Genomic DNA, 12,968 nt, shown 5'->3' with positions numbered 1-12,968 from the left:
AAGTGTCTAAACAGCAGCTAAAGAAATACTAATCCCCCAATTTTTATCCTGCAGATTCCAGTTTATCGGTGTCACAGAGTCCGCCTCTACAAACCTCTGTTGCCGGTGACACCGTTACTTTAAGCTGCGAATTTTCAGGGCTCTGTCAGTACATAGCACACTGGTACAGACAATCCCCAGGGCAGGCTCCGAAATACCTCCTACAGAGACACACTTCAGGAGCAGGGAATAATGAAATCGCTGCCGGGGGCCGAATTTCTGCTACTATCGATCCTGTCAAGAAAATCAGCCGGTTAATTATCTCCAAATTACAACCGAGTGACTCCGCTGTGTATCACTGTGCACTGAGTCCGCGCACCGATACACACAGTAGTTTGTGTCTGCTTAAGTGCTCGTACCATAACTGCCCACCGACACAGAACGGTACAACAACATTCGCAACAACCCGCTGGAAGGCCTGGTTACAATCAAGCAACGGTTATCCCCGGACCGTTACCGTTTTGCATTCTGTTCATTTTGCAATTTTATTTTCCCTGAATATTTATTGCAGTCTTCACATTGCGGGAACGCTCCAAGACCACTGGTGAATAAAGACATGCCATTAAGCTTACCAGTTCTATCCTTCTTGAAAAAGAGGATCAGTTACTGGGCGATGTGGAGGAGATTCCAAGGGATCTTGTTATAGGGATCAACAGTGTGCAACATACGGAGATCATGAAAAGCTCACGTTTTGGAATGGAACCAGGCTGATTTTGGAACCCAGTAAGTACCTACTCCCCAATTTGGTCTCTCTCTCTCTCTCTCAACTTTTTCTCTTTTTTATATTTAACGGTTTCAAACTAAGCTCAGTCAAGTCGCAGAGTTATATTTTTACATAATAGAGTATGGGCGGGTTGATAAGCTGACATTTGGAACCGGGCACCAGACTGATTGTGCAACGGAATGTGGAGATTTGGGTCTTCTTTATCTCAATTCAGGGCGATTTAGTGGCTGATGAAAAAGGAGGGTCTTTTCCTTAAATTAATATCCAGTCCTTAGCATGAACACACACGTATGTACTAGAGGGAGATGTTTCACTGAAATGTGTGCGTAACGGCGAAAGGCAATTCAACAACACTTCTCAAGATGTCCAGTGCGTAATTCAGCAAGATGAGGCCACAATTGGAGCCTCTGGTGCTTCTTTTAAGCTACAGTCCAGACAGTTACAGCGCTTCTGGAACAGGTTTCTGCCTGTTCAGCTGTTAATGGGCAGAATATTGGGATACTATCACTAAAGTAATATTCGTAAGTGAGACCAGCATTACTTTAGAACAGGGTAAGTAACATATAATAATATTGTCTCGTTCTCCCTCCCGTCTTGTAGACACGTGTTTGCCTTCTGGTGAATATTGTTGGCGAGACCAGGTATCTATTATTAAATCGCGGTTAAGATAATTTGCCCCATTAACGGGGGTCTGCGGTGCCCAGTTCACTTTTCCAACAACCTGTCCTCTTTCTGGAGCAATGCGCAGGAATCAGACCTGGTGGCGCAGAGAGGGTTTTACAGTTAGGCACCTATCACTGTGTGAATTAGGTTATGCTGCTAAACTAACATTTGGAGACGGAACTGAAGTGATTGTACAGACAAGTAAGTAACATTTAAGCAAATTGCACGTCCTTTTGTAACAATAAAATATTCATGGCATAAGGTATCTGCTAACCTTTGGTGGACGAGCTCGGTCGCGATTTTTAGAAAGAAAGGCCGATTTACATTGATATAGCGCCTTTCGCGACCTCAGGACGTCTGAAGATGCTTTATAGCCAATGAAGTATTTTAAAAGTGTGCTCATTGTTGTAATGCAGGAAATGCGGCAGGCAATTTGCCCACAGCAAGGTTTCCAAATAGCAAAGTGATAATGACCAGATAATCTGATAGTTTCCCCTTCGCTATCAGACGCAATTTTCCAGAGATTATGCGCGAGTATACATTACTTCCATGAAGGTAATAAATTGGATCCAATCGAGAGATTTACTCTATCCGCATATCGGCGAGCGAAAGTAAACCAGCGGTGGCTTCAGTGTCTGCCGAATCATTCCAGATATTGCTTGTTGATCATTACTCCAGGATTAATATAGGGGACCTTAAATCATTGCATACAACAATCATATTTGAGACGTTGTGTTGGGTTCCCATTCATTTGGTGCAGGGTATGCAGAAACTTTCAGCTGTGCACAGGTCGTTCCTTGTTTTGAAATTTAACACCGTGATGGCGGTGGATATACAGATGTTCTTATGTTGGAGTATAGAGTTGAGTAAGTTCAAATAGCCCATGTCTCATACACATTCATTGCAAAAAAGATACAATAATCTGGATTCACAGATCATTGTGTGCCGATATTTTGCGATCTATGTACGTTTAGATATTATGGAGTGGATTTTTCTCGCAAAAGCCAACCTTACACAAGCACAACGAATCCGCAAAAGCCAAATCGGTTGATCCCGAGAATTATGGTGGTCCATGGAATTAAACTAGTAATCTACATTTGCTGAAAAAAAACCGGGAAATCATATTTTTACGCTAGGGAAATAGAGTCAGTGGATGAAGAAATAACGTCTGCCACGTTATATATGGTTTTGAGCAACTCACATCCATTTAAGAAGACAAGGAGTCATCAATTTCGAATAGTCACTAAGGGGAGGGAGATGAGAGAAATTTCTGAACACAGAGTTATTGGAAAATGGGATTCGTTTTAATGGAGAATGGTTGATGGGTTTAGGATGATTAAAAAATCTGATAGGCCAGATAGAGATAAACTAATTCCTCTGGTGAGGGAGTCCAGAACAAAAGGGCATAACCTTAAAATTTGAGCCAGGCCGTTTAGGGTTGATGTCAGGAACCACGTCTTCACACACATGGCAGTGGAAATCTGGAACTCTCTCCACAGAAAGCTGTTGAGCCTGGGGATCAACTGAAAATTTCAAAACACAGATTGATAGATTTTTTTTAGGCAAAGAATATTAAGGGTTACGTAACCAAGGCGGGTAAATGGAGTTAAGATACAGATCAGCTATGATCTATTCGAAGAGTGGAACAGGCTCGAGTGGCTGCTTTTCTTTAAACATGTGTGGACTATTATGTTATTATCGAATTTCATTATCAGTCATTTGTGGATGTATCGCTCTGTGCTCACATTGTTGAATTCTTTAATTTTCAGAGGACAAAACTCCGAAAGAGCCAACCGTGTCGGTCTTTTACCCGCCCCTGATACAAAGAGGGGACAGGGAGAGTACCGACACGGCGGCGGTATGTTTGGTATCGGAATTCTCCCCCAAAGAGATTGGGCTCTTCATGGATACGACCACTGTCCCAAAGATCAATGTCACGAGATCCAGTCACTTATTAAACAACGGGTATTACAGGAGCTCAGGGTTCCTCTCTTTCAATTCATCCAAACATTCAGTAAATGTCACATGTGAGGCAAAACACAGGGCTCAATCTTACTATGCAAAAAGCGACAGCCAGGATTCTGAAGCCGGTGAGTAATAAAATGTTTCATGAATAAAGAACTTGAATTTATAAAGCGCCTTTTTGCGGTCTCGGGAATTCCCTACGCGCTTTACAGACAATGAAGTAATGTTTGAAGTGTAGTCACTGCTGTAATGTACGGTAATACAACAGCCATTATGCGCACAGCGAGATCCCACAAACAAAGCAATGTGATAATGACCAGTTCATCTGTTCTAGTGACGTTGGTTGAGGGATAAATATTGACCAGGGCACTGAGGAGAACACCCCTGCTCTTCTTCGAAATACCATGGGGTCTTTCACACCCACCAGGGAGGATAAATGGGGCCTCGGTTGAACATCTCATCCTATAGACGACACCTCCTACAGTGCAGCGCTCTCACAATGCTGGCACTGGCAGTTTCGGCCTGGATAATTGTCTCAAGTTTCTGGAATGGGATTTTAACCCACAATCTTCTGATTCAGAAGCCAGATTGCTGCCAATGAGTCAGGGCTGGCACAATTGTCGAAGTCCGACTGTGATTAATAAAAAGGCTAAAAAATCAATACTACAGCTTTATTACTACTTCCTCCATTACTACTGCGAGTAACGATAATAATGACAGTGATAATAATAACAACACTAGCAACAACAATGTAACTTACTCAAGAAATCATTTAAATGTTTGTCTGCAGGCCGCGGCAGAAAGCCTGATTGTCGAAAACGTTCAAATAATATGAGAGCAGGAACAAAGGACGCCCAAACAGGTCAGCACCTTACGTTAAATATGTTTAGGTAAATATGTTAAAGAAAGACAGACAGAACAAAAAGAGAGATAGATAGTTGTATAATAACCAACGAGATAGACAGAGCAATAGATTCCAATTTTCTGGTGCAGATATATTTATCTTCGTGAATACAGTGCGTTTGTTTAACTAACTGAACGCTTTAATTTGATAATTCTTACAGATCTACCGAGGATGAATTTTCTGTCTTTGACTGTGATGGGATTGAGAGTTCTCTTATTGAAGTGCATTGCTTTCAATGTCCTGCTGACGGCCAGATTGTGCTTATTTTAAGGTAAGACTGATCACCCCAAAGCACATGCAGAATACAATGTGTTATTAACAATATTGTAAGCAATAAACTTGGCAATCAATAAAGTAAATATCTCGATTCCCATTCCTATAACCGGAGGCTGATCCGCAACGCCACACTTGCACCAGACACTGAAAATAGCCTCGTACTATTTGGGTGTAAAATGCAACTTCGGCGGTGGCGCAAAGTGGCCGGTTGGGTATTGTCCTCCGCTTATACACCCTGTCTGATTTTCCTTTGCATTGTTGTACAATGATCAACCGATGTCTCTACTGCCTATTTTGCGAGGCATAGAAGTTGAATTTTAACCCCTTTATCTTCTGAAACTTGTCCAGATTTGGAAGATTTCTAATGTATTTCTGTGCCCCATTGAATAAAGCCTTAGTTTTCCCAAGTCCGTCATCGATAAATCCGCACATGCCTTTATCAAACTATTTATTATCTGTTGCACCTCTTCAATGCTTGAATATCCATTCTTAAAACAAGATTCCCACAGGAAATGAGGAAAGCAAAGAGAGGGCATGAAACAATATTAGCAGGTAAAATCAAAGTAAAGCCAAAGATGTTTTATAATTAAAATTAAGAGAAAGAGGATAACTAAGGAAAGAGTAGGGCCTTTTCGAGACCAAAAAGGTAAACTATGTGTGGAAGCGGAAGATGTGGGTATGGTCCATAATGAATACATTGCATCTGTCTTCACAAAGGAGAGGGATGATGCAGGGATTGAAGTTGAGGGGGAGGAGTGTGAAATATTGGACAGGATAAACTTAGTGAGAGAGGAGCTATTAAGGGGATTAATTTCTTTGAAATTGGATAAATCACCAGGGCTGGATGAAATGTATCCCAGGCTGTTAAAAGAAGCCAGGAAGGAAATAGCGGAGGCTTTAACAATCATTTTCCAAACTTCACTGGATACACGCGTAGTGCCGGAGGATTGGAGGACTGCTAATGTACCATTGTTTAAAAAGGGAACAAAGGATAGACCGAGTAATTACAGGCCAGTCAGCCTAACCTCCGTGGTGGGCACATTATTGGAATCAATTCTGAGGGACAGGATAAACTGTCACTTGGAAAGGCACAGACTAATCAAGGACAGTCACCACGGATTTGTTAAAGGGAGGTCGTGTCTGACTAACTTGATTGAATTTGTCGAGGAGGTGACAAGGAGGGCCGATAAGGTAGCGCAATTGATGTAGACTACATAGATTTTAGCAAGGCTTTTGACAAGGCCCCACATGGCAGATTGGTCAAAAAAGTAAAGGCCCATCAGATCCAAGGGAATGTGGCAAATTGGATCCAAAATTGACTCAATGGCAGGAAGCAAAGTATAATGGTCGACGGGTGTTTTTGCGACTGGAAGGCTGTTTCCAGTGGGGTGCCGCGAGGCTCCGTACTGAGCCCTTGCTTTTTGTGGTATACGTTAACGATTCGGACTTAAAGGTAGGGGGCATGATTTAGACATTTGCGGATGACACAAAGATAGGTCGTGTGCTTGATAGTGAGAAGGGAAGCTGTAGGTTTCATGTAGATTTCAATGGACTGGTCAGGTGGGCAGAAAAGTGGCAAATGAAGGCAAAGGAATACACAATAAATGGGAGGAAACTGCGAGGTGTAGAGGAGGTGAGGGACCTTGGAGTGCATGTCGACAGATCCCTGAAGGTAGCAGGGCATACACATAAGGTGGTTAAGAAGGCATACGGAATGCTTTCCTTTATCAGCCGAGGCGTAGAATATAAAAGCAGGGATGTTATTCTGGAACTGTATAAAACACTAGTTAGGCCACAGCTTGAGTACTGCGCACATTTCTGGTCACCACATTACACGAAGGATGTAATTGCACTAGAGAGGTTGCAGAGAAGATTTACGAGGATGTTGCCAGGACTGGAGAATTTTAGTTATGATGGCAGATTGGATTGGCTGGGGTTATTTTGAGGATAGGCTGGAGTTAAATTATGAGGGGCCTAGATAGAGTGGATAGGAAGGACCTATTTCACTTAACGAAGGGGTCAATAATCAGGGGGCATAGATTTAACTGATTGGTAGCAGGATTAGGGTGGAAATTAGGAAAGATTTTTCCACCCAGAGGGTGGTGTTGGTCTGGAACTCACTGCCTGAGGGAGGGTAATAGAGGCAGAAACCCTCAACTCATTCAACAGATGTGCACCTGAAGAGTCGTAACCTGCAGGGCTATGGACCAAATGCGGGAAAGTGAGATTAGGCTGTGTGGCTCGTTTCTCAGCCGGCGCGGACACGATGGGCCGAATGGCCTCCTTCTGTGCCGTAAATTGTCTATAATTTTCTATGATTCTAGATCCATACATTGCTCCAGTTGAGACCCAAAAAACGCTTTGCACAAGTGCGTCATCAGCCACTTAGTATGATGAGCCCTCTTGTTTAAAATAACCTGGAGCTCAAATCCCTCCATGACCTCGCACCTCCTTATCACCTTAACCTCCTCCAGCCCTACAAGCCTCCGAGCACTCTGGATTCCTCCAATTCCCGCCTCCTGTATATCCCCCACCCCCTTCGTCTTACAATTGGCGGCTGTGCCTTCAGCTGCCTGGACCGTGAGCTCTGGAATTTCCTCCATAAACCTCTCCGCCTCCCCATATCTCTCGTCCTTGAAGATAGTCCTCAAAACCTTCCTCTTTGACCAAGCTTACAGTCACCTGACCTTCTCCCGTCTTATGTGTCAAATTTTGTTCGAAAACGCTGCTGCGAAGTGCAATGGGACGTTGCAGGCGCTGTATAAATGCAGTTGCTGTTGTGACAGCGTAATTTCTGTCCTTGACACGACTTTAAAATATCTCTCTATCTCAAGCCCCTGGACCACTCGGTTTCTCTGTTTCATTACAATTCGAGTTATATTTCCATTCTGGATTATTTTTCCCCAAGCATGTTCGAGCTCACACAGGTCCACGATGAGCTCCCTTTGCCATATGTTTCCCCGTTCTTCTAAACGGCGCATGTCCTCCTGCAATCTGCCCCATTTTTTCCGCCATGTACGCACCCCCAAAATTATAGCGTCAGCAAATTTGATATCTCCTTCTCGCCTCTGTTGAAATTACATATGCCTCTGAATAACAAGAGAGGCACAAACATTGAATTTACTCACATCCCACCAGCCACATTTTGCTAAGCTGAAAAAAAATGTTTAATTACCTTCACTCGTTAATTTCTAATTTTTACTCATTTCTGAGGACAGATTGAATGAACATGCTTATACTCCCTTGCGAATAGAAGATTGAGTGGTGATCTGATCGAGTTGTTTAAACTATTAAAAGCATTCGATTGGTTGAATACAGATAAAATATTTCCTCTGGTGGGGGATTCAATAACTAGGCGACATAAACTTACAATTTGTTTATTTAGAGTCATAGAGTCATAGAGTCATAGAGTTATACAGCACGGATAGAGGCCCTTCGGCCCATCGTGTCCGCGCCGGCCATCAGCCCTGCCTACTCTAATCCCATATTCCAGCATTTGGTCCGTAGCCTTGTATGCTATGGCATTTCAAGTGCTCATCCAAATGCTTCTTGAATGTTGTGAGGGTTCCTGCCTCCACAACCCTTTCAGACAGTGAGTTCCAGACTCCAACCACCCTCTGGGTGAAAAAGTTCTTTCTCAAATCCCCTCTAAACCTCCCGCCTTTTACCTTGAATCTATGTCCCCTTGTTATAGAACCCTCAACGAAGGGAAAAAGCTCCTTAGTATCCATCCTATCTGTGCCCCTCATAATTTTGTACACCTCAATCATGTCCCCCCTCAGCCTCCTCTGCTCCAAGGAAAACAAACCCAATCTTCCCAGTCTCTCTTCATAGCTGAAGCGCTCCAGCCCTGGTAACATCCTGGTGAATCTCCTCTGCACCCTCTCCAAAGCGATCACATCCTTCCTGTAGTGTGGCGACCAGAACTGCACACAGTACTCCAGCTGTGGCCTAACCAGTGTTTTATACAGCTCTATCATAACCTCCTTGCTCTTATATTCTATGCCTCGGCTAATAAAGGCAAGTATCCCATATGCGTTCTTTACCACCTTATCTACCTGTTCCGCCGCCTTCAGGGATCTGTGAACTTGCACACCAAGATCCCTCTGACCCTCTGTCTTGCCTAGGGTCCTCCCATTCATTGTGTATTCCCTTGCCTTGTTAGTCCCTCCAAAGTGCATCACCTCGCACTTTTCCGGGTTAAATTCCATTTGCCACTGTTCCGCCCATCTGACCAACCCATCTATATCGCCCTGCAGACTGAGGCTATCCTCCTCGCTATTTACCACCCTACCAATCTTTGTATCATCAGCGAACTTACTGATCATACCTTTTACATTCATATCCAAGTCATTAATGTAGACCACAAACAGCAAGGGACCCAGCACCGATCCCTGTGGTACCCCACTGGCCACAGGCTTCCAGTCACAAAAACAACCTTTTGATCATGGGGTGTGGGCGTGTCTGGCAAGGCCAGCATTTATTGCCCATCCCTAATCGCCCTTGAGAAGGTGGTGGTGAGCCGCCTTCTTGAACCGCTGCAGTCAGCGTGGTGAAGTCTCACCCATAGTGCTGTTAGGTAGGGAGTTCCAGGATTTTGACCCAGCGAGGATGAAGGATCGGCGATATATTTCCAAGTCGGGATGGTGTGTGACTTGGAGGGGAACGTGCAGGTGGTGTTGTTCCCATGTGCCTGCTGCACTTTTCCTTCTAGGTGCGAGAGGTCGTGGGTTAGAGCTGGGCAATTTAGTTGGGAAATCAGGAAGCATTTCACATAAAGTGTAGTAGAAATCTGTAGTTCTCTCCCACAAAAGGTTTTGGATGCTGGGGAACAATTGAGCTTTCAAGACTGAGACAGATAAATTTTTGTTGGATAAGGGTATCAATGTACATGGAGCTGATGTGGGAAAATGGCTTTGAGGCACATGACGTTATTGAATGGCGGCGCAGACTGGAGGGGCTAAATGGCCTACTTCTGTTCCTAATGTTCCTATGTTTGGTCCTGGCCCAAAAGGCCCTGGTACGGTTGCCGGTGCCATCTATATTTACAGGCTATGACAACAAATGAATTGACAGTGATTGCAACTCGATACCTTCATCGTTGCTAACTCAAATTCATGAGCCTCGCTACCTAACAGCATTATGGGAGTCCCTTCACCGCGAGGGCTGCAGCGGTTCAATAAGAAGGCCCATCATCACCTTCTCAAGGGCAACTGAGGATGGGTAATAAATGCCGGCCTTGCCAGCGACGCCCATAGCCCGAGATTCTTATTAAAAACTGCATTGTTACAGTTGAATGAGAAAGATTGAACAGGAAATGTTGACATCGCAACTTACAATGGTAACTATATCTATCAGGAAAGGCTGGGTCTCTTTTCTCTAGAAAACAGAGGGCTGAGGGCTGGCCAGATCGAGGTCTTTAGGATTATGAAAGTGGTTGGTAGGGCAGACGTAGAGAAGATGTTTCCACTCGTGAGGGAGACCAAATTTAGGGGCCATAAATAAAAGATAGTCACCAACAAATCCAATAGTGAATTCAATAGAAACAACTTTACCCAGAGAGTCGAGAGAACGTGGAGCTCGCTACCACAAGTAATAGTTGAGGCAAATAGTTTAGATACATTTAAAGGGAAGCTAGATAAAGGAATATAAGGGAGAAAGGAATATAAGGATATGTTGATAGGCTGAGATAAAGACGGGTGGGAGAAGGCTCGTATGTAGCAGAGGCACCAGCATGGACCAGTTGGGCCGAATGGCCTGTTTCTGTCCTGTGCATTGTATGTAATTCTATGTAATACAGATAGTAGAACAGAGGCAAACTATATGGATGCGTTAAGTGTTTGAGAATATGCACAACACAATTTTCGAAGGTGGAGAGTGAGAGACTGAAAGACTTTCATCTTCTAAAATTGCGCTTTTCGCGTAAACTGTTCGATGTCACTTCTTGTACTCCACTCATTTCTTCTGGTGCATTTGTTCAAACAGGAATTATCTCCAATCACATGGATTCCAGCGTGAACACAACTGGGAATTCAGAGCCCCAGACAAGGAGTTCAGCTGACTCACCTTACTTTAATTCAATACGGCTGGATTTAAATGGTTAATTCTCTGCTGTTGCCACTGTTAAACTTTATCCTTTAGTAAACTTTTGTCCAATTTCTGCGACATATTCATTTTATTGTCATAGTTTTGTCGAATGCTCATTGCATATATTAGGTAAACAAATTACGTGCATGAAAATCATAGATTTAAATATGTAGAGCTCATATTTATGTTTTTATGCTTGAATTAGTCAAAAGAACAGTTTCAAAGTAGCACTTCAGCTTCAAAGAAATACAAAATTTTACATGCCTTTCTTAGAATCATGGAATTTTACAGCACAGACTGAGGACATTGGGCCCATCGTGCCTGTGCCGGCTCTTTAAAAGAGCTTTCCAATTAGTCCCACTCACCCTGCTCTTTCCCCAAACACCTGCAAATGTTTGCTTTTCTCTGATAGTTATTTTAAATGCAGTTTGGTTTTCTTTCATGTAATTTAAGAGCGCCAGATGCACTTCTTTGACAGACATCTGTCTGCATTGGAAGCAAACCGTTTAACTCAAGAGTAGTGTCCGAATTGTCACCAGGAGGCTGGTTTTAAAATATCCAGCAGCTATTCTCTCGTTCGGGTTTTAATGCCACTGTTTTTTTACAATTTTGGGGTAGAGATTTTCTCTGGTCGCTTCGCATTAGGACCGCGGTAAAAGTGGAGAGAAGTTACCCTCTGTTCGCGATTGGCAGCGAGTGGATACTGTTTTGCTCTACTGTAATCGTTTTCTCCCTGATTTTTTGGTTGTACATCATTTAATTAGCAATACATTTGGTAACTTTAATGATGCGCGGTTTCAAATCTATTTTCCCACTTGTAACGCAATGTGAATAAAGGTTTTAGTTTTGTTCAACATATCGAATGAGTTGCCTTTCTCTTTGAATCTTGAGGGGACACAAAAGCCTCCGGCGCTCGATAGTCAGCATGTTTATTTTTTCCATCGGTTTATTTTAAATTAAGCGGTAGCAGAAGGGTTAATTGACTTTAAGCTCCTTGTACCGACCGCAACTGTTAAGAAATAACGGTTCACGAGTTGTCTCTTGACTGGGGGAGCCAGAGCTCCGTTGACAAGGCAACCAAGGGCAGCAGGAAATGGGTTGAAGGTGCGGTTTCAGCGAACACGGTCTCGGAATCTGTCAGTTTGAACACATGGGCAAACTACGGTTTAATCGCCTGGGGCTCGAATCTAAAGCAGCGAGGTGGCAGTTAGGCGGTGAGGGGAGGGCGAATGTTGCAATGAGCAGGGACAAAAATAATAGCAACATTAACAAGGGACTTTCTGAGCAACACGGATTGAGGCAGATTGCTTTTTAAAGCATAATTTTTTTCTGTTATTTAGACTGCAACGAAAATCAATCAAAAATCACATGGCCAGGTTGCACTCCTGTGAATGCACTTGTTGCTTACCAGAAATCATAAAATCATACAGCACATTCGGCCCATCGTGTCAAAGCCAGAAGGTAAAGTCTATAAGCCAGTTACAATCTCGTCATTTCTCATAAAAATCGTCGCGTTTTGCAGCACATAATATGGTCATTCGGTCGGCTCTCTTGTTTTTTTCTACATAGAATTTACAGCAAGAAACAAGTCTTCGGTCCAACTGGTCTATGCCGGTGTTTATGCTCCAAACGAGCCTCCAACCTCCCTGAGTAATCTTACCTTAACGACAAACCTTTCTATTCCTTTCCGCCTCATGTACTTTTCTAGCTTCCCTTTAAATACATCTATGAATTTTAAAAGAGTTATCCACCTATTCCCTTTATCCTGTACTTGCCCAGGCCACTTTTTTAGATGTAATTATTTCCCGGTTTTCCTTTGAATGCCATTATGAATTTTGCATCATTATTTCCATCACTGTTTCTGCCAGAGTATTCTGACTATCCTCCCCTAATACCTTCGTTGGTTCGGTACATAGAATTTACAGCACAGATACAGGCCATTCGGCCCAACTGGTCTGTGTCGATGTTTATGCTCCACACGAGCCTCCTACCACCTTATTTAATCTCGCACTATAGAAACATAAAAACATAGAAAATAGGAGCGGGAGTAGGCCATTCGGCCCTTGGAGTCTGCTCCGCCATTCAACATGATCATGGCTAATCCACTCTGTCAATACCATATTCCCGCTCTCTTCTCATACCCTTGATGCCCTTTGTGTCGAGAAATCTATCTTGTTCCATCTTAAAGATATTCAGTTAAATGGCCTCCACAGCCTTCTGTGGTAGAGGATTCCACAGGTTCACCACCCTCTGAGTGAAGAAATTTCTCATCATCTCGGTTCTAAATGTCCTACCCCGTATCTTGAGACT

The 12,968-nt window shown here is 43.3% G+C and overlaps 1 gene segment (V, D, J or C); it reads left to right on the top strand.

The window, feature by feature from the left end:
• Nucleotides 1-1,387: 1,387 nt before the first annotated feature.
• On the top strand, nucleotides 1,388-11,503 carry LOC137308010 (T cell receptor delta constant-like). The segment is given in 5 exon segments: nucleotides 1,388-1,627; nucleotides 3,196-3,516; nucleotides 4,182-4,253; nucleotides 4,456-4,566; nucleotides 10,557-11,503. Coding segments are annotated over 4 exon segments (627 nt in total).
• Nucleotides 11,504-12,968: the final 1,465 nt, after the last annotated feature.

This window comes from Heptranchias perlo, unplaced genomic scaffold (genome assembly GCF_035084215.1).
Source record: "Heptranchias perlo isolate sHepPer1 unplaced genomic scaffold, sHepPer1.hap1 HAP1_SCAFFOLD_118, whole genome shotgun sequence".
Lineage (NCBI taxonomy): Eukaryota > Metazoa > Chordata > Chondrichthyes > Hexanchiformes > Hexanchidae > Heptranchias > Heptranchias perlo.
This window is presented reverse-complemented; position numbering and strand designations above follow the sequence as displayed.